General features: G+C 39.8%; 1 protein-coding gene across 1 annotated transcript in view; it reads left to right on the plus strand.

Moving 5' to 3' along the window:
* The window catches only part of tusc3 (tumor suppressor candidate 3), a 101,561-nt gene that overhangs the window by 37,353 nt on the left and 42,935 nt on the right, over positions 1-21,273 (plus strand). Inside the window, exons 2-6 of the mRNA XM_050044062.1 lie at positions 2,349-2,518; positions 8,284-8,401; positions 12,641-12,781; positions 17,392-17,532; positions 17,897-17,986. Of these exons, the coding sequence (XP_049900019.1) occupies positions 2,349-2,518; positions 8,284-8,401; positions 12,641-12,781; positions 17,392-17,532; positions 17,897-17,986 (660 nt within the window). The remainder of the gene's footprint in view (positions 1-2,348; positions 2,519-8,283; positions 8,402-12,640; positions 12,782-17,391; positions 17,533-17,896; positions 17,987-21,273) is intronic.

Raw genomic sequence — 21,273 nt, forward strand, 5'->3', positions numbered from 1 at the left:
AAATGATGTTCATTCAGCAAGTCTTTTTTTGGTCCATGTCTAAAAATAAATACATTTAACATGGGATTTTGTTGTTGTTTGACTTTTTATTTTATTTTTGCCAGTGCCATACAGCAACAATGCTTGGGGATGTGGTCTTTTACAAATTTGAAAATACTGTAAGAATGTCACTTTTATAGAATTGGCTTCTTTATTTTATAATGTATGATTAATGTCTACATCAACAAATGTTAACCATAGAATCGTATCGAATCGAATTGTATCGAACCGCATCGGTCCTACACTGTATCGAATCGTATCGAATCGTTCTGTATTAAAAATATATCGTTTTTGAATCGTATCCTAACCCGTGTATCTAGATACGTATCGAATCGTCTATCACAGAGAGATTCCCAACCCTAATTTGTACATGTTGATTGCTGCTCCGTTCCATTAACGTTTCTGAGTGATGGTTTAGAAAGCATTCACCATATACTTCACATTCATTTGGCAAATGTAATTATTCAAACATTAATCCGAAACAAGCTTGCAACTGCTGCCTTTTGTGAAAATGATTTACAATCTGGCGTACTGTAAACTGTCCGGATGCTGCACTGTCCTCGGTTGAGTTCAGTCCCATTTGTCCCGTCAACATCCAGTTATTAATAAACATTTAAATAATCGATTATTGACATTTGTGAGTCAATGCCGAATCATCCCGACCCCCACTTCTAATTGCCCTCTACAGTAAGGCAGTTGCTTTAAAGAAATGGCTTAATAAGATGGAAGGAAAGTCTTTCTATCAGTGTTTCTGTATCTGTTTCATAGATGGAGGACAAATGTCTTTAATAAAAAAAGCATGACAAATCCTCAGCAGAGATTTAGCGCAGTTGAGCTCACACACAGGCACACACACACACACACACACACACACACACACACACACACACACACACAAATGTTTTATGGTGTAAATTGAAATATGCCTCCTGTACAGATTTGTGGCTGCATAGTTTGATCAGCAGAGGCTGAAAAACAACAAGTGTTTCATCAGTATTCTCAGTATTTCATCAGTTCAGAGCTCAAGTCTGGCAAAGATGATGCTGGTAGGTACTAAGCAGTGTCCTGCTGAGAACTTACACTGACACAATCATAGAGTAGATTTACACACACACACACACACACACACACAGACACACACACATACACACACTCTGAATCATTACCGTACCAAACCATATGAGTTTGCTATTACAGCCATTTCAGCTTTAAAAAAAACCTTGCAAAGACACTAGCTGTTGTGTTTATGTGTGCATGTATGCTGCGTGTTGTTTACCTTCAGCGTTGTGTTCTGGCGCTGATTCTGTTGTGACCTTTTAGCTAAGCCGGACCGGATTTAATCAGCAGCAGACTCCTACAATACACACAAACACCACCAAGAACTGTGGCTTTTGTGTACGTACACACACACACACACACACACACACACACACACACACACACACACACACCTAGGCTGCCAAGTCAGGGCTACTTTTCTATAAATAATGGTTAGGTTTGTTGTATTTCATATTCTTCAAGAGGATACCATTCGTCAAAACAGGCCAGGAGTCAAACCTATTAAAACTTAGATTCAGTAACTGGCATTCAGCAACACCTTCTGTGTATCTGCGTCGGACTTTCAAAGCAGCCAGCATGCACAGTATTGCTCCTGGCCAGTCCCTGAATAGTTGGAATGTCATAGAATTTAATAGACATTGCCTCTTTTGAGACAAGAAAACTCAAGGATTTTTATATATTCTCTGGGGAGGCTGGGTGATATTAGAAGATTGTACAAATAGGTCATTTTGTAAGAGTGCACCAGAATGACTTTGCAACTTCTCTTTACAGGTTTTTTCCTCTTATGAAAAGAGCAGCTTTAGAGAAGTACTGCTGCCTTAAACTTCTGTCAAAGTAGCATAACTACAGTGTAAAACCACTACATTACCAGTAAAAGTGCTAAATTCAAGTAAAGTACATACGTATTAGCCGCAAATTCGACTCACAGTATCAAAAGTAAAAGTACTCATTGTGCCAAAGGGTTATGTTTATCATTTATTGTATTGTATTGTATTGTTTTTTTGTTAAATCTCAATCTGAGAAGTAACTAGTAACCACATAAAGTAGCATAGAATATAAATATGCAAATAAAATACAAATACCACCTGTATAGGAATGTTTTCAACACTTTGAATAATTAAAATACCTTTATTGTGAAGCTGCTGTCGTGTCACATTGTTGGACTCAAAGGAATAACGCTTCTGTTTGAATGTGAAAGTCCTGATTGGATGCCTTGTCCTCACTGCCCTCTCCTTTGTCTGTGTGTTCAGAATCTGCTGTCAGAGAAGGTTGACCAGATGATGGAGTGGTCCTCTCGGCGTTCGGTCGTCCGGATGAACGGGGACAAGTTCCGTCGTTTCGTCAAGGCCCCACCCAGGAACTACTCTGTCATCGTCATGTTCACTGCCCTGCAGCCTCAAAGGCAGTGTTCTGTGTGCAGGTGTGTACACACACACACACACACACACAAGAGACCAGCGCACTCAGTGTAGGCCACAATCAGAATAGCTCCTACCATACCATAACAGCTCTGTACTCCTGCAAGTGTACTCACTGCACTAAAGTTCACCTACAGTGGACGAGACGGCACACACACACACACACACACACACACACACACACACACACACACACGTACACACAAGCACAAATGTCCTAGAACTCATCTGATATTTCACGTACCCTCCTTCCACACACACATATAGACTTGGACACCTTGGGAAACACAGAAAACAGCATTATATAACCAGAACCTGTGGGTCACGTTGACATTTGGATCAAAGGGACTCCAGCCAGCCGTACTACCAAAGGGGAATGAATAAATTCCACAGAACAAGGCCAACAAGACCTACTTACCCACTTGCAAACTCAAAGCATTTAATAAATGAGGGGAATTTCAAAAAATTCCAATAGCAAACTTTAAATTGCATTTTTAATTACAAACCAGACTTGTATCATGTCGGCAACAGAATTTCGAAGAAACCCGGCAGGGTCAAACACTACCTTAGAATACTAATACAAGATTAGAAGTTTATTTATTAGTTTTAATGAGTTCTTGTTTGATTTGAATCATTTTAACTCAGTGACAAGCCCAGTATTTCAGGACCATGGACAGCTCTGCACGCAGCACAGGGTTTCAATGTCTACATGACTCTGGAGCTGTCCATGGTCCTGAAAGCTACTTTGGATTTGTCAGTGCAGTGGAGTCATGAGAACCACTATTATATCAGGCATAAAGGTTTTCTGAGATAATTTAGCTTTTGCGATACATTTGGCTTTTGTATTGTTTAGGCACTATGGGAAGATTAATAGACCTTGCTTTTTGATTATTCCTGTATCAAAAGAGTCATGACTCATGAGGGAACCAGGCTTGTGACTCATTGTTTAGGAGTGAAAAATTACATGACAATTTGCCAAATTACTAGTCATGATATTTAGTATGCATAGAATAAATTCTGCAGTCGGGTGTTGATGATTCCATGACTGCTTGATGTTGTATGGTAAATCTAGCTCGCACCATCTGTCTTTGTAAACCAGGTAATTGACCCATGATCCTTGTGTCTTAAGGTCTCCTACATTATCAGTCACTTGATTAGATAACGTATTTATCATTTATATCAGCACCCCTCCTATGATTGTCACAGTAGTAACACAACCACAGACAAAAATAATGGACCTAGCTATTTTGGGATCACCCATTGGTTTGTGGACTCCCTTTTTGTGTCAAGGTCAGCATTTTGGCAGACGCCATCTTGGTTTTTTGGAGCCTGAAGTGACCATATTTGGGCATTAGGCTGGTGCTATGGACGAGCTAGGGAGGGGTCTGACTGAGAAGCCAAGGACGCTATCGGCAGACAACCTGACCTGTCACTCAAAGCAGCTCTGCCTTTAGAAATACAGTTTATGGCACTTCCATGTCAGCTCCATTTTTCAGCCCTGGAGGTTGCTGCTAGAACACAACACACAGACAATCATAGTACCCTGTTATTTCTCTGTCATTGTCCTGCTTTTAGATTTAAATTTGCTGTACTGGCATCACTGTAATTACAGACATGATCGCCGGAGCAGGCTTTACAAGGCTCACAGTGTTACTCACACACACTCTTACATCTTCTCACCATTGGCTTTGTGCTTACCCTTGAGACACACTCACACACACACACACACACACACACTGAATCATTACCGTATCCCCTATCCCGTTTATCTATTTATCTCAGAAGCAATTTTTCACCCTCTTAACAGGAAACTAGGCTGCTTATTTCTATTAAATTGCCTGACACAGTCATTACTATCAACCCACTCTCATTCACCCTTATTCCTTTATTTTTTTATCCCTTTTTTATTTTGTCTGTCCGCTTCTTATCTAAGTTTGTTTGCTTCTTTCTTCCCATCTCTCTCGCTATCCATCAGTCTGCATTTCCCCAGGCATTCTCTTATTAACATCACAATAGCGTCACATCATTAGAAAAAGAAAGTGAGATGGAGAGTTAGATTAAAAGACGGATGTTAGATGGTGACCTGAGCGTTTGCATTGAGAGAGGCAGTGAAAAAGATGGCTGATCACTGAGGTCCTCACACCCACATCACTCTTGAGCTTTGTCCCAGCTCCATACTACATAGTGATTCAGACTGGGTAATTTGTAAGCAAATCATTGATGGCCAGGATTTTCACCCAGTGCACCGCAATAATGGTCAAGTGACTCAGGGTTGCAAAATAAGACTGAGCTGTCTGAGCTTTCTATGAACAGTCCAGAGACAGGCTAAATCCCAACCCCAAAGCAGAATTTTATGCTGGATAAAACACAAACAGCTAGCTTCGCTCCAACTAGAGAGAAAGCTACTGTAAAGATTTCTTTACTTTGGTTTCACTTACATTAAGCAGGTTGCTCTGTTGATTAATGTGATTCTGTATTATTGTTGCTTGGTAACTGCTAACAGGAAAACAAGAGTTGGGGTAGAAACCTAGGTAACACCTAACACCTTGTGGACTTCATATTTCCTTGCTTATTGTGTTGTTTCTTTGCCTGAGTGTGTTCTTTTTTCTCATTTATTTAAAGCTTGCAAAAGAGAACACTCTGTCCTTCTCCCTTTGTTTAATTAATTATTCACTTTTATTTTAATTTGTCTCCTTTATTGTAGAAGAAAGTTTATTCTGTTTCATCAAGTGGACATAAAACACAGGCACGAAAATGACTGGTGGTGAATTAATCTCCAAAAAAGCCAAGGCACACCGTCTGTTGAGGCACAAAAGGTAAAACGCCTTTATTGTAGGTGCAACATAATTAGAGACAAAACCAATGAGTATCGATTATACACAAAACAATCACACCCTCAGTAAAATAAGTACAAGCTTCAGTTTAACACAAGATAATTTTCACAGCCACATCCAGCTCTCTCATTTCACTGTTCTAAATTAATAAACACTATGCTGCAGACAGAAAACAAAATATATATAATATATAATTATAAATTATTTACAAAAATACATAAGGCCAACTGAAAATAAATAAATAAAAAGAATAAAAAAATAAAGTGAAGACATGGCTAAGTAAAGACAAACAGCAGCTCAGTGAACCTACTGTACAACAATGCATATGGACATGTATAATTCATGTTGGAACAAAAATGTCATGCTAAATGATGAAGTATTAATGCTGGGGTTCACAGCAGTCTCTAGCATTTTCGCTACTAGACTTTGAAAAATAAATAATTAAAAAAGTTTTTGTAATTTTTTAATAATTCAAGTCCCTGGCTTGTTGTGCTGGTTAATTTATGTTGCCTTGATGTGACAGATATGGAGACTGTTATTAGACTTAAATGGTTGCTTGTCGTGCTCACATACTGTAGGGGATGGGCACAGATTAGCAGACTGGAAACTGTTTTGCATCACATCATCTTTCATGGCGTTTCTCCTCCATACAAATGTGATTATCAGTTGAAATTATATCACATAGTTGAGACCGGTTGAGTTTAAGGAACACAGACTAGAAATTCGCAAAAGTGAAAAGTATTGCTGAATTAAAGGGCTACTTTTTAGCCAGCTTTGTATCATAACAATGCGGGTAGTATGTGTGAATGAACTACAGTAAACTTCCCTTTATCTTAGTAGCGCCCAGGTCTCCCTGCTCGTCCCCATCGAAAATCAGCTGGATGATGCATTTCTAGATTTTAGCTGGCTGTAGGGCGGTTATTGGAACTACAGATATACTTATGCATTTTCATATGCCCACCATCACAGACACACAAATGATAGAACCTGTATCTCATGCTCTCAAACTCAGAACAAACTCCAATCAAACAATGAAAGTAGGCAACGTTGATCAAATGTAAATCAAGCCTATGTTACTATGGAGCGTATCCCAGCTGACATTGGGCAAGAGGTGGGGTACACCCTGGACAGGTCGCCAGATTATCACCGGAGGAAGCCGGAGTACCCTGAGAATACCCATGCTGACATGGGGAGAACATGCAAACTCTACCACTTGTACCGTACCACTTGAGTAAAAGCGAATACCACAGCCCCTTTGCTGTCTCCTCTGGTCATGTAGCACCTATTTCAAAAGTATGCGTGTCTTTCCACAGCATAGACAGGCCAGTTTCATGAAAACACCATCTGTACAGCAGTGTTTTCATGCAGTGAAACTTCTTTAAATGTAGATTAATTGGTAAAGGTAAGAGCCTGACATCAAGTAAAGCTCATTTGCATGCAGCAAGACAAATGTATAAATTACATTTGAAAAAAGCCAAATGCTTACAGTTGCACATTTTTTATGCCCTTTGAATAAACAGATAATTAACCCTAAAAAACATGGAAAAAGGACACACAAAATTAGTTTAACATCTTACATTCTCACAACAATATTTTGTATTATATTGTTTTTTTCTTTTGTTTTGCAACATGATGCCATTTCTTATAGAGGAAAACTCCTAAAACTCCCATCAGAAAAAAAAGAAAAGAAAAGATAAGGACAGTTGTCAGAAAGTAAATCAACAATAAATAACACGGACTCAGGACAGTTAAACCGCATTTCAGTGACACCTTGACAACTGTAGCAAAGTGGTGTTTACAGACAGAGCTGAGCACCACTGTAATCCCTGACAGTCTGCTGGCCTGAGTTTCAACTTCATCTCCGCTGACTTTTCGAAACGGTAGACACTTCAAAGCGACCATGCTAACATTAGCTCCACAGATAACAATGTAACATCAGCGCACATAACACATCCTGACAGACAATTTCCCACTAATTAAAGCCAACACAAGAGGCAGTTGACATAAGACACAATGTCAAAGTGAAGTTTAGCAGAGGAAAAGAGACATATAGCTAGTGCCAGAGACAAGGGGGAGAGAGAGATGATAGAAGAATAGAGACTGCCTCTTGGCATTTCTACGATTATCTTGTCATGTAGGAGGACAAGGTGATAGACTGGACAGACCATGGCTGGTTAAAATAACACCTTTAGGTTTGAAAGAAGTAGAAATTAAACGACAGTTCAGGCTCTGGGATGAGAGGAATGAAAATGTATCTTAACATGTCGTGAATTCAACCAAGGCATGAATAGAGAGACGCTGCCAAAGATGTGATCTGAGTCCCTTTCTTACTCTTGTCATCTTCTTTCTTTGTTCTGACTTTGCATCATTTTTCAGTCTCACACCTTCTTCTTCTCTTTGTCCCTTTTGCTTACTTCGTCTCTATCTTTACCTTCTATTTTTGAGGTCACTAGCTGTGATTTTTCAGGTGATATTGTCCTCTCTTTTTATACTGCTGTTTGTCTTTTCATGAATAAATGCATTCATTTCATCCCTTGTGCAGTGCCAATACCCATGGCTTGTCAGAATTAAAATAATACCTTCTATAGGATAAAGAAAAGCAGGTTAGGAAATGGAAACAATCTGAAAAGTTTCAGTCAAACTAAGTATTTGTAAAAATGTACTCAGGGGAAGAAGGACATATTAACAACAAAGTAAACCAGACACCTTGAGGACACATTTTCTCTTTTGGCTACCACAGTATTGGTTCCCTTCTCATACCAATACTTTACCTGCCTCCAGGTTTGCAAACCATTACACAAAATTGGTGTTTGTTGGCATCTGAGAAGGGTTTAGAAGTTCCTTTTAACCTACATGTAATTTATGAGATATATTGATTGTTTGTTTTTGTTTTTGTTTCTCATTCTTCTCTCTGTCTTATTACCGTCTCATAGGCAGGCAAATGAGGAGTACCAGGTCCTGGCAAACTCATGGCGTTACTCATCTGCATTTTCCAACAAGCTCTTCTTCACGGTCGTGGACTACGATGAGGGAGCTGACGTTTTCCAGCAGGTAATTACTATTATCAGTCCAAAATATATTCACCCAAACCCATGGCAAGGTGCACCTTGTATGCTTTATTGTTCTCCCTCTATCCCTTCCTCATCCCTCTGCTTGCACACAACTCCCTTTTTTTTTTCTCTGTGTGAGTCCGTTATCATCACCCACCCATGACTTTTGCGAAACACATTCACAAAGTAGTGTGGAAGTCAGAAAGCTTCAGATTTTGTAAATCCAAATTTTCCCTTTCCCTTTGGTGAGTTATATTTTTTGTGTTTATATAACGGAGCTAAAAGACCTAGAAAAACATATTTGGCACCAAAGACTAATTGGCATTGTGTTGGTATAGGATTATTTTTAGCATAGTTCTCACCAGAATGCTGAAGGTAGTGGGCTCTGCTATATTAATAGCTGCAAACAATAAAACTCCTTTTGTTGGTTACTCTGATGAAAAAAATTAGAAAAGAAAAGTCACTGTAAAGGCAAAGTGCTGTTGTTGGGCGATCAGGTTATATCATCACTTGTGAATGTTTGCTGCCACACATAGCCTACGGCCTTTCATACCTCAGCTTCTTCCTATTTTACCCTTCCTTTCTTTCCATCATACTGGCCTTTAACCTTTTCTTCGCATCCTTTCAAACACTGTTGTTCTTCTCTCTCTACTGTCCTTCCTCTCTCCTTCACTTCCATAAACCAGCTAGCTGACTTCTAATAATACAGGTTCCTTCAGCATTTCAGCAACAGTTCAGCAAATGACCTTACAGAAAACCTTAGAGTAAAAAAAAAGCACATACTGTCCATAAGCATTCATACATGCACACAGAAAGACTCGAGGACACACAACATCCTGCAAAAGCAAAAAGGCATACAAGGACATGCACACAAAGGGTGTGTACAAACATAAACAATCATACAGTACATGGATAAAGTATTTAATTACTGTTATTCTGTGTAGATAGGCGTATTTTCTTAGTCACACTTAATATATTATTCCATAGACAACTTATTTTTACAGGCTCTGCTGTGCAGTGACATTGATGGCAGGAGGTTTTGACGGGGAAGCACAGTTGTTGTTAACTGTGCTGCTGTGGATATACATACATTTATCTTGTGTTGTACCCATGAAGCCAAAACGAAGACAGTAGCTGGGCTCCCCCACAAACCAGAGACAAAAATAAATGATTTAATAAGAAAAACATTGTGTGTTTTTGTACCCTGGTATTAAAGCATTATTCACTTAAGAGATATTTTTGTAACTACAAACTTATGTGCCTTTGTGTTTTTTCCTCTGGCGTGGCTTCTATGATATCAGAAATGCTAGATCTTCAACACCAGCGAATGGCTGCTGTCTGCAAGCACCTTTACCTAAATACAGAAAAAGATACAAAATACAGAGGTAAATTCCCAGTCGTCCCTTTTTATTCTACACTTTCTACTCTTAGAACTTTGAATAGCTGTGCTCGGTTAGAAATAGCCTGGTTTTGCTTCTTTTTTCCTTTATCTTGATTTGTTTGAGAGCAATTAATCCAGTGAAGATAGCATTAAAACATGGTCATACATGCTCCTTAAAACATACCTTTTTGTCTTTTCTTCCTGCTTGATATTTTGCTAGCTGTTATTTCTTTTTCCTTTATTGATTTAATTGTTAATTCATGCCCTCTGGCTTTCTCGTGACTTCTCTCACACTTTTCCTTCAGGCTTTTTGCTCTCCACAATTCTATCCACATCTGCTCTTGTAATGAAAAATATAGCCCATTGAAGCTTAGTTGAAAGTTAATTTAATTAACATCCTTTTTTTTCTTGTAGTGTTTGCATGTGTTTTGGTATGTCTTTGCATGAATGCACGCTTTTTATTTGTGTTTATGGGCATTTATACATGCATGTGTACATGTTTACACTTCTGTATGCAAATGCACACATGCACCTAATTCATCATTCATCTCTAACACCTACAGCGTGGCTACTCTATAACGAAGCTCCGAGCTAATGGAGATAAAGAACCTGCATAACAACTCTCCTCTCATTTCTGTCTTCTTCCTTTTCCCCTTTCTCTGCTCATTTCCGTCCTTTTCCCCTCCTCTCCATGTTTCTCCAGGTGTCTTGGGGAAAACAGAAAACAGGAGAGAGTAAACCAGTTGACTTTATTGTTGTTGATAATTGTAGGGAGTCCTGGGATTTGAAGTTAAAGAGGTGTAAAACATGGAGGGAGGGAGAGCGGAAGGAAGAGAAAGTTCTACCAGTTGTCTTTATTTAGCTGTGTGTGAGTGTGCATGCATGCGTGTGTGTGTGTAAGAGAAAACACAGAGAACAGGGTAATGCATTTTGTACAGAAGAATGTATTTATGCAAATATAGAATTATTGGAGATGTCCTCTCTATACAATTATTAGCTGTGATAGCCAACACACACCTACTCACTGTCTTGTAATTAGGTCAATGCACACAGAGAATAACATGATAGAAATACAATACACTAATGTAGATTCTTATATCTAATGATCTGTGAGGGTTATTTCTTGTCTCCACTCTTGTTTCTACACTCTTGTGCCAAGTCATTTGATATCGAGTATCTGCCCAATACAGAGTCAGGACCCAAGACTTTTACTTTCCTACAAAGTACAGCTGCATAGTGAGATTGTAAAGCCAGCCAGATTTGGGAAGGGTGTTTTTGACACAAGAATAAATCTGTATAAAAATATCCTTTGTATCCCAAAATTATTTCTTCTACTATACAGTATATTGGAGCTGCAAAGATTAGTCGACTGATCGATGAGTTGATTGGCAGAATATTGATTGACAACTATTTTTGAAGCAAAAAAAGCCAAAGATTTGTTGGTTTACTGCCTCTTAGATGTGAGAATTTGATGCCTTTCTTGGTCATACATGATAATAAACTGAATATTTTAGGACTGTTGGCCAGCACAAACAGTGGTTCCCAACTGGTACAGCCACGGGGTCCAGATGTCTCCATAATCATTAGATCAAGGTCCACACAGTTTAATATATTCAGCATCACACTTGTGTTTGGCCATGTCATCAAGCTGGTTTGCTGTCTCTGTCAAGAAGCTGTCGGATAGTCACTCACTCTACAGCAGGAAACGGCACTTTGAAATAAAAGCTCTGTGCTGGACATCCACTGTACTTCAAAATGAAGTATGTTTTTTGCAAACTTGGACACGTTTATGAGTCACTTGAGCAATTCACAATAGACACACATGGTCCACCAGTTGGGAACCACTGGGCTAAAACATACCATTTGAAGTTGTCACCCTGTGCTCTGGGAAGTCACACAGGGCATATTTCACTATTTTATTGACAAATCAGTTGATCCATTAATTGAGAAGATAATGGGCTGATAAATCAATTTTGAAAATAATCGTTAGCTACACCCTCGCTATTTATATTGTCTGAAAGCACAGAGTGACATCTGGAGATAGCTGGAACGAGTGGATAGGATTTGGGCAGCCTCTCTTCATATAAGTGCAAATGCAGTATTGAGCCAACTGCAGCACTTTAAAGGCGTTGTGCACTTGCAGAATGCCACTGATATAGAGGCAGAGTGAGCATCTGCAGCTTTGCTCTGTGATGCTCGCTGTCAGTAAGGATATTCTCATACAAGCTGCTGGCTGAGTTTTAGTTGTATGTGCCACTTTGGGGATCACTCACCAACAAAGCTGTGTGTGAATGTTTGGACTAGGTTCCTAATGGCACACTGTTAGAAAACATAACTTATCAACAATTATGTCCCAACAGTGATATATATTTTTATTTGCTGGAGTGTCAGCTGGCTGCTGAATGATCTAACAAGTTATAAAAATGTTAATGTGATTGTGGTAGGCAGGCAGAAAGAGAATTACATTATTCCAAGCACTAATGAATACATACTTTGGAGAATGAACCAGTAGTTTAATGTGATAATGGAAATATAAACAATAGATATAAGCCCAGACAATGTCAGGCATTGTTAATTAAAAGGATATTTTTAGATAGCTAATATCTGCAGTCAAGAAACAAACAAAAAACAAAGCATGAATTTTAACAATACAAAGGCAGAGAGGTGAGTATTTAGCTAAGATTACTAATGGAGACTGAAAACAGTAAGACATATGATGCTAAGCAAGCCCCAACATCAATCTGTTGCTGAAGATATTATGACTGATGATGTGTCTTTATCTGTTACTTAGTATGCCTGACGTGTCAGAGATGACATTAACTCGACATCCCCCACCCCTGTTTTCCTCTTTCTCTCTAGTTGAACATGAACAGCGCTCCAACCTTCATGCATTTCCCAGCGAAGGGGAAGCCCAAGAGAGCTGATACGTTTGACCTGCAAAGGATTGGCTTTGCTTCAGAGCAGCTGGCCAAGTGGATTGCAGACCGCACAGATGTTCAGGTACCACACACATACACACACACACACACACACACACACACACACACACACACACACACACACACACACACACACATACACATTCACACATGGTCATTTGCAAGAAATGTGCCTACATTTGCAAAAGAATGTAGTGTTGGTACATACAACCCCAATATAGGGGACAATTCAGTGTGGTGCTTTGTTGTGAGGTGTTGATCTTGCATAAAAAATTATACTTCTTATTTAAATCAGTTTTAATATTGCTTCCTTGAAAGTTCCCATTACTAATAGATGGATTTACAAGGTATTTAGCATTTGCATTAGAAAAGCTTTATCGCTAAAATGTATTTTAATGCTATAATCCCTAAAAATAAATGCATTAATAAAGTGTTGAATTGGGTTTGCTTTGCTTTTGCACCACAAACTGCAGTTAATTCTGCCTCAAGGTGGTCAGAGACCCTAAAGGAGTCTTGTAGGATTGTTTAGTGCAAGCCTTTGACTGAACTCTCCAACATGCTAAATTGGTGGAGCACTTTTTTAACAAACCAATCCAGACAGGCAAACAGGTTTTTTTGTTTGCACCAAACAGGTTATGTCTGAAGACATCTTTAATCTTTGCAAGGGCGGATGTAATGTTGCCTGTGTCATAGGGACAGGGTGTTACACATGCAGTGGGCGTGACTTGCCCTTGCTTGGAGGCACTTAAGTTGTTGGCACCTGAGAGATCAAACCTTCGACCGTCTGACTACACTTTCTTCTTCCCCGAGCAACCTGTCAGCCAAGTACTGGTGGACAGAGTCCAAGCATCCTGCTGACATCCTGTTGATGGATCTAGATTCAAAAAGCTGCCTTTCACTGAAGGCAATGGGGAGCACTTACACTAAGTGCTAGCTTTCAGGCACTTCAATGTGACTTTACCGCATGAATTAGGAACAGAACAGAAAAGGAAAAAATAAAAAGGACAGACATTTGATCGAAAAAATGGTGAGATGAATACATTCGTGGGATGGAGAAACTCAAATGAAATCAGTGTAGAGAAGCCTATAATGTCCAAAGTGACAATAAGGATAGATGGGGAATGTGGAGGAGCTTATACAAACAGTCATCAGCTATTAGTTCTTGCTGTAATTTTCTGTTCTGTTCAGTTTTACAGAGATAAACATTGACTGACTAAATGTATTACAGGGTCATATGCACTATTAGAGTTCACTGTATCTTTAAATGTTTTCTCCAACTACAATTAAAACATAATAACTAAAATTTAATAGTGCTCTTGTTAAATAATTATAAAACAAGCCTATTATTGCTAAAAAAAATTTAAAATAAATCTGTAAGTAAAGCACCATGGCTACTTTGTTCCACTGTAGGTCCTTTGTGTATTTGGAAGAGATGCATCTTTACATGTGTCACAGTCTCATATTTTTCTCATACACACATGCTAGGTCCCAGGCTAGGCTGTAGACTCGTATAGTTTGGCAGAGCTTTGAACTATATCTCATTTTCTTTCTCTCTTTCTCCCTGAATTATGCATACTAAGGTTTTAATTCAATAACACTTAGCAGCAGCAGATGGCACCCACATTTTCATCGGTGACATAATCAGTGTTGGTGACACATAAGCGTTCTGTCTATTGGAACATTTTACCCTTGCATCTGTTAATAGCATACACAGCATGTTGTCAGTTTGGCTTTATGGCCACACACACACACACACACACACACACAGGAAGAGAAAAAGAACGAGAAACATACTGAAGTAACAAAAGAGCGGTTTTCACTGAATGACCTGGACAATGGTTGTTAAAGTTAATATAATTCATTCATTCACATTTTTTGTTTTTATTTTTTATTGTTTTTTTAATATAATTATTTTATACCTTATTAAATGTTGTTCCACCTCATTTTTATTAAGTTTTGAGAGCCTTCCCATTGTGCTGCAGCTTACCACTGATTAAATATATTCCAACTGGGAAACAGTTTTGAAAACATTTGACAAATCTCATTTTTGAAAACAGGAAGAAGCATGTCTGTATATTCAACTTATTAAAAAGGGGCTGCAAACCAAGCTTTTCATTATGTTTTTATTGAAATGACCACATGCTTGAGGATAGAAAATTCACGTTTCGTTCAATTTGTTTTCCCACTGATGTGACCTACTGTCATGTAACAGATGCAACATGCTGTGGTTTTATTACCCACCGCTCTCTTGCCATCGTTCTCATAATGCACAGCAAAACCAAAGTGGCTCTCAACATCAGTCCTGTAGGTTATTAGAGGATCTTCTATTTCTGGTAATGGCCCACATTGCAATGAGCTGGCTTAGAACTCCTCACTGGAATAGAATTTATTGGTTTTGGGATGGGAGGGGCAGACAGGATGTTGCCCGTTGCGTTGTGTAGGCTGGCGTCTTGAGTGCAGTGGCAATGAGAAAACTGTGTTTCCCACAATTCAAGCTGTGTTTTTTATTTTCCAAATTGTAGGGTTAGGATAAGAATCGTTCTGTTTGTAATCAAAAGCTGTGTACCGTTACACCGCTATTTAAGGGTCAGTGACCAGGGCTGTGCGATATACCGACTCCGTAAGATATATTGATGTATTTTCAAGCAAGACATATATTTAGACCACACTGTTTATCGATATTGGGTCAAGTTGTGTTCCATAACATATACCAGTGTGCATCTCTCCTCACTCACACTAAGTTCTCCAGCAAGAGAAACACAGCGCTGCTACACTGTTTAATCTGTCTATTAACATAGCATCGGACCGGTGCGACATCGGTCTGTAAGTTCCATGTGCTGCACTAAATCAGTCTGTGAGATGAATGAAATTACCGCAGCAGTACACATACAAGTCTTTGGGCCGTTTCCACTGTCACTTTTGGTGGCACCGAGCCATGCTGCGGCAATTTGCGTTTCCATTATCAGTTAAGACGCACCGTCCCACGCCAAGCTGCGCCAGAGATGGACCCTCTCCAAAGTAGGTCCGAAAGCCAGTCTGCTCGCCCTCAAGCGGGTAGTGGTGACTTCTAGCCAACCACAGAGCCAACACTGGACGCCCCAGCTTCTCCCCCTCAAACAACTGTATGTGTGTTTGGAGACTCTACTCACCTCTGTCTTCAGGAGACCAGAGAGGAAGGTTTTTAGAGACCATTCAAAGGTTTTTAGAAGTCTCTGTGTGTTCAGCTCTCAGTACGTTTGTAGCTTCTAACTAAATCTCTGTGGTTTGGAGTTCAGTTTCTCTCCTGCGTCTCTAGCTTGCAACTGAACATGTAGCCCATTTTGTAGAGAATACCAAGATATATATATCACGTATCGCCATTCAGCCTGAAAATACTGAGATCTGAATTTTTGTCCATATTGCCCAGCCCTAATAATAACCACTTCCAGGGTTCAGTTTCAGGATAGGGACATTACAGAAGTATCATTTCTTTACTTGTTTTAAAAGTATGCAATTGGATTTTCCATTTTTTGAGCCGTCTTTTCAAGATGTCTTTTACAGAAGGGTGTAGAAACAGATTGAATCAATCATTAGTGGTATTTGATTTGACAACCTAAAGATAAAATGGTACTGAATTTGCTCATGAGCCCACAGTTGCAACATTTTAAACTTAGAGCACTCATATCTCAAACTCACTCTGAGAAAGTGGTTCATGCATTCATCTCTAGCATGTTGGGTAACGCTCTATTTGCAGGATTATCCAAAGAATCAATCAGAAGAGTGCAAGTAATTCAAAATGCAGTCGTTATACTGTATATTGTTTGTCAATGTGAAGTTCTTTGAGTTCATGTGTCATTAAATGTGTTGTAGAAATAAAATTGCTATTTGACATTTTTTCACAGGTTCAAGGTTAGAGTCTTTGTTGAACACCTAGCTTTGTGAATTGGAATTTTGTAAACGGCTTTGACATTTTCAAAATGACTTTCCAACAGTCAGGGTGAGGAAAGTTTATTTAAAATACAAAACTAAACATTTAGAATGAATGAATAAATAAACTCAGCAGATATATTGAATACATTTGAAAATGAATGGCTGAATGGCTTTTCAAGAGTGAAGGTTAAAGGATGTTCTTTTAACAATATTCACTGCACTAAGAAATCAATACATATTTGTATACATTATACAGTTGTACTAGCCTGACCATATCATAAATGGGAGTTCGTCTGGAACCTCTTGTCATTAAAATGCCTCTGGACACAATTGAAAAAAGTACAACCAGTCAAAGCAACAAACTATGTAGCGCTGAACGGGGGTTGCAGTTTTTCCAATCAGAATTTGAAAATAGTACTTAACAGAAAGTTCCACATCAGCTGCAGCCATCTTGATTGTTTTGGAAAATGCATCAAAGGCGCTCCTTTTATCTAGGCTAGCTTTATGCTCTGCCATAGTATCCCTGGTGTGAAGGTGTACAAGCCAAAAATGGTGATGTAACATGTTTTGCATACAGTGCGAAGCCTCTGTAGGTTGTCAGTCATCATCTGAAATACACCCCATATTAAATAAACCGTTGTGATTGGGTCTTGGGGAACAGATGCATCTGCCAGAGCAAATAAAACATGAGCTCTTGGGTTTTTCTGGTTCCTACAGTTACAATTGTGCAGTGAAATTTATATGCTTTCTCTCTCTCACCAGATCCGTGTCTTCCGTCCTCCTAATTATTCGGGGACTATCGCTCTGGCTCTGTTAGTGTCTTTGGTTGGCGGTCTGCTGTATCTGAGGAGGAACAACTTGGAATTCATATACAACAAGACTGGATGGGCCATGGCTGCACTGGTATGATGCACAAATACACACACACACACACGTTTGATTTTAGGTGGAAACCTTTTAATCCACTGTGAGAAGTTAAATATATGTTCTGCCAAAAATATCTGCCTTCATAAGCCAGGGACATGCTGTAAGTCAAGTGAAACCGCTCTGGAAATAAATTGAGTTCAGTAATCTCACCTCATTAGTGGAATTTTCTGCCCGTTTTAACAACACTTTAATTTTTATGTCTTTGAGTCATATATTGAGAAGGAACAATTTCACACACTCTGTTAAAAATCGTGATAATAATACTTGTATTTTCACGCCAATGATGGTTTATTCACGCTCTCTCCTATCTGTCTTTGTCCCTCTCACTGTCTCTCTCTAGTGTGTAGTTTTTGCCATGACATCTGGTCAGATGTGGAATCACATCAGAGGTCCTCCCTACGCCCACAAAAACCCCCAGAATGGACAAGTGGTATGAGTCACATTTTTACTGTCTATATACCAATGCATTTATTCATCTATCCATTTTGTTCCTCTCATTCCTTCTTTTCTGTCTCTTCACTTTATCCAACCTTCCATTTCTTTGTTGCCCTCCTTTTATTCTCCTCTCGTTAACCTCCTTCCCTGCCTTTCTTTCCTTGTTCCTTGGTTGCTGTCCTTCTTCCGTCTTTCTTCCTTTCTGTCATTCTTTTTTTCCTTTACAGTTAGTATGAGTGTTTTCAGCAAAAACAATAGTGTAAGAGTTAAAGGGATAGTGCACCAAAAAATGAAAATTCAGCCATTATCTACTCACCCATATACCGATGGAGGCTCAGGTGAAGTTTTTTTTTTTTTTAAAGATATTTTTTGGGGCTTTTTAGCCTTTAATGTATAGGACAGACAAGCGTGAAGGGGGAAGAGAGAGAGGGAGTGACATGCAGCAAAGGGCCACGGGCTGGAGACGAACCCGGGCCGCTGCGGCAACAGCCTTGTACATGGGGCGCCTGCTCTGCCACTAAGCGGAGATCCCAGGGGAGAGGGGGTAGCAACACAACTCCACCTAATGGAGGCTGACGGCGCCCCAGATTCAAATGTCCAAATACACATAATTGAAACCACAAAATATCTCCATACTGCTCGTCCGTAGTGATCCAAGTGTCCTGAAGCCGCGACATGAAAAGTTGTTTGGAAAAATGTCATTTGCTGTGCTTTCGCTGGTCTCGCACAAGCGTGCACAAGTGAGCGCGGTGCACAGAGAGGCAGTCAGAGCTGCAGGCTACAGTCAGGCTATAAACAGAGTTCAAATGACGTTTTTCCAAACAACTATTAATGTCGGGGCTTCAGGACACTTGGATCACTACGGACGAGCAGTATGCAGATATTTTGTGGTTTCAATTATGTGTTTTTGGGCGTTTGAATCTGGGGCGCCGTAAGCCTCCATTAGGTGGAGTTGTGTTGCTTCCCCCTCTCCCCTGGGATCTCCGCAAGTGATGTGAGGACTCTAAAACTTCACCTGAGCCTCCCTCGGCATATGGGAGAGTAGATAATGGCTGAATTTTCATTTTTGGATGCACTATCCCTTTAAGATAAATCAGTTTTACAGTGAGGCAAGTGAGGCTGTATTACATTAACGATAGGAACATCTGTAAGGCTGTTGGCCCCTGTACCATTACCACCTACTAACAGGTCAGCGCCGGGACAGTGTGTGTGTGAGTGGACAGCTGGGAGCAGTCATTGTGTGTTAATACCACCTTAGAGACATGTCAGAGTCATCTTGGACCAAGCAGAGATGGGTTGGGGGCAGAGAAAGTTTTTCCATTTCTGGAGGTATAGAATGAATGAAATTTGCCTTTAAATGTGATAATGTGCCTGCAATAAGAGATCGTCTCATACATGACATATGCATTGCACACAAAGCTTTCCACAGCGACACAGACCCCAGGTACACAAAGCAGTGTTGTTGTTGTTGTAGGAAATAGTCAATTCAGCTCATGCAGAGACTGAAAAGGATTGGTATTCCCTGTAGCCAGCACTCCTAGAGACTACACACAAACACACTACAGAGAGGAGTGCACAAACACACTCTCATAAAGTCAAAAGAAAAGAAAATAACTAAAAAAACTTCCCTCTTGCCCCTTCCCATCTTCTATTCCATACGGTATGCTCCCTCTCTCTTGTTCTGTGTAAAAGGCACTCTATTTGTCAGGCTCTGTTGGCTCTGTGTCATTTTTCAGTCTGTTTGACAACAAATAGGTTACACCCTCATCCTATGTGTAGCTCTCAACTGTAGCTCCCAGCCGTCACCCCATCTTTCTCTTTCCCTGTTATTTCCCTATCTCTCCACTCCACTCTCTTTGCCACTTACTTTGCCTCTGAAGCACTTTTATTCTGCCAGGACAAGCATCTACAAGCAGAGATGCTGCTATTGTTGGAGATGGAAATTCTGGCTACTTAAATCCTAATTGATTTTAAAAACGCTTGGCATTGCATCCATGACAAGCTTCACTTTTTTAGTCTCGCAATATTGTCACATAATACAGTTTGACAAAGAATAGCTATCACACTCTTCAGGATATATCCGAGAATATCCTGCCTACTCCTGATATCACTGATGTCACAACTAGGGCTGGTTGGCACAACAACATATATTAATAAATGTTTGATAATTGTTGATGTAATTAAGCCAAAGATAAACTGATAGAGGGGGGCACTGATGCCCCTTAAACACCAGTTACCACCTGCAATTAAACAGAAGAAGAAGACGAAACCAGCCACTGCCATTACAGCAACATTCAGTATGCTCATTAAGTTATTTTTAGTATGATTTTTTTGACCATGGACGACAGAGGCTGGGCTACCAATAATTAAATTTGCCACATGATGTTAGCTACAGTAGCTGCATCAGTAGTTGACTCATCTAATGGTGAGTTAGCAAGTTAATATCAGCATAGCTTACGTTACTTGAGGCTGTTTCATTAGAATAAAATTACCTGATGTTAATATACATAATGAGAATACATTTCCTTGTATGTGAACATGATATCCGCCATGTTAGATAGATTGTTGTTTTGAATTATGGCATGGTCTGGGTGAATACTTTACACTGATTGGCTGCAGCATCAGCCTGTATCTAATATGAGTAACCATAGCTACAGCGATGCTTTCAAAGCCTCCATTTACAATTAATTTCCAACACTGAATGCAGTCCTTCAACACCTAATTCTCTGAACACCACAGGATGGTGACTGCAACACACAAGCTTCAACCCTTTGAACTTACTGTGCTTTCTACCACATCAGCAACCATCTCACATCCAGCTCTCTTCCTCAGGCTGCAGCTGACAGAATGTTACACACGGTGTATCATTTGTCCATAAAAGTTTTGATATTCATTTAGGGACAATGACAGGGCTGGAGGCCGAGTTAGTTTTGCTGTTAAACATTCGGTCAAATTTTATTGTTTGTTTTATTGTTTGTCTGTTCGTCAACCGTTTGCATTGATATTGACTTTGAATCTTGCTAGCATTATGTTAGCTTTATGGGCTCTAGTTTCGCAGACCGGGTGCGGCGGGGGCGCAGCGCACCTGCGCTTCGCCAACTGGGTGTGGCCAGGCGGATTTTGTAAGTTTGGCACACTGTGCGCCCTGGCGCAACTACTCCTCTATCCCACCTCCGTCCCTCCTACCGGTGCAAGTCGGAAAGAGGGAGGAGAGAAGGCGTGGAGTGGGTTTTACACACATCACACCAATCAAATGAGCCCCTCTCCTCGCCCTTAAATGCG

Source organism: Epinephelus moara, chromosome 5 (genome assembly GCF_006386435.1).
Source record: "Epinephelus moara isolate mb chromosome 5, YSFRI_EMoa_1.0, whole genome shotgun sequence".
NCBI classification, from domain to species: domain Eukaryota; kingdom Metazoa; phylum Chordata; class Actinopteri; order Perciformes; family Serranidae; genus Epinephelus; species Epinephelus moara.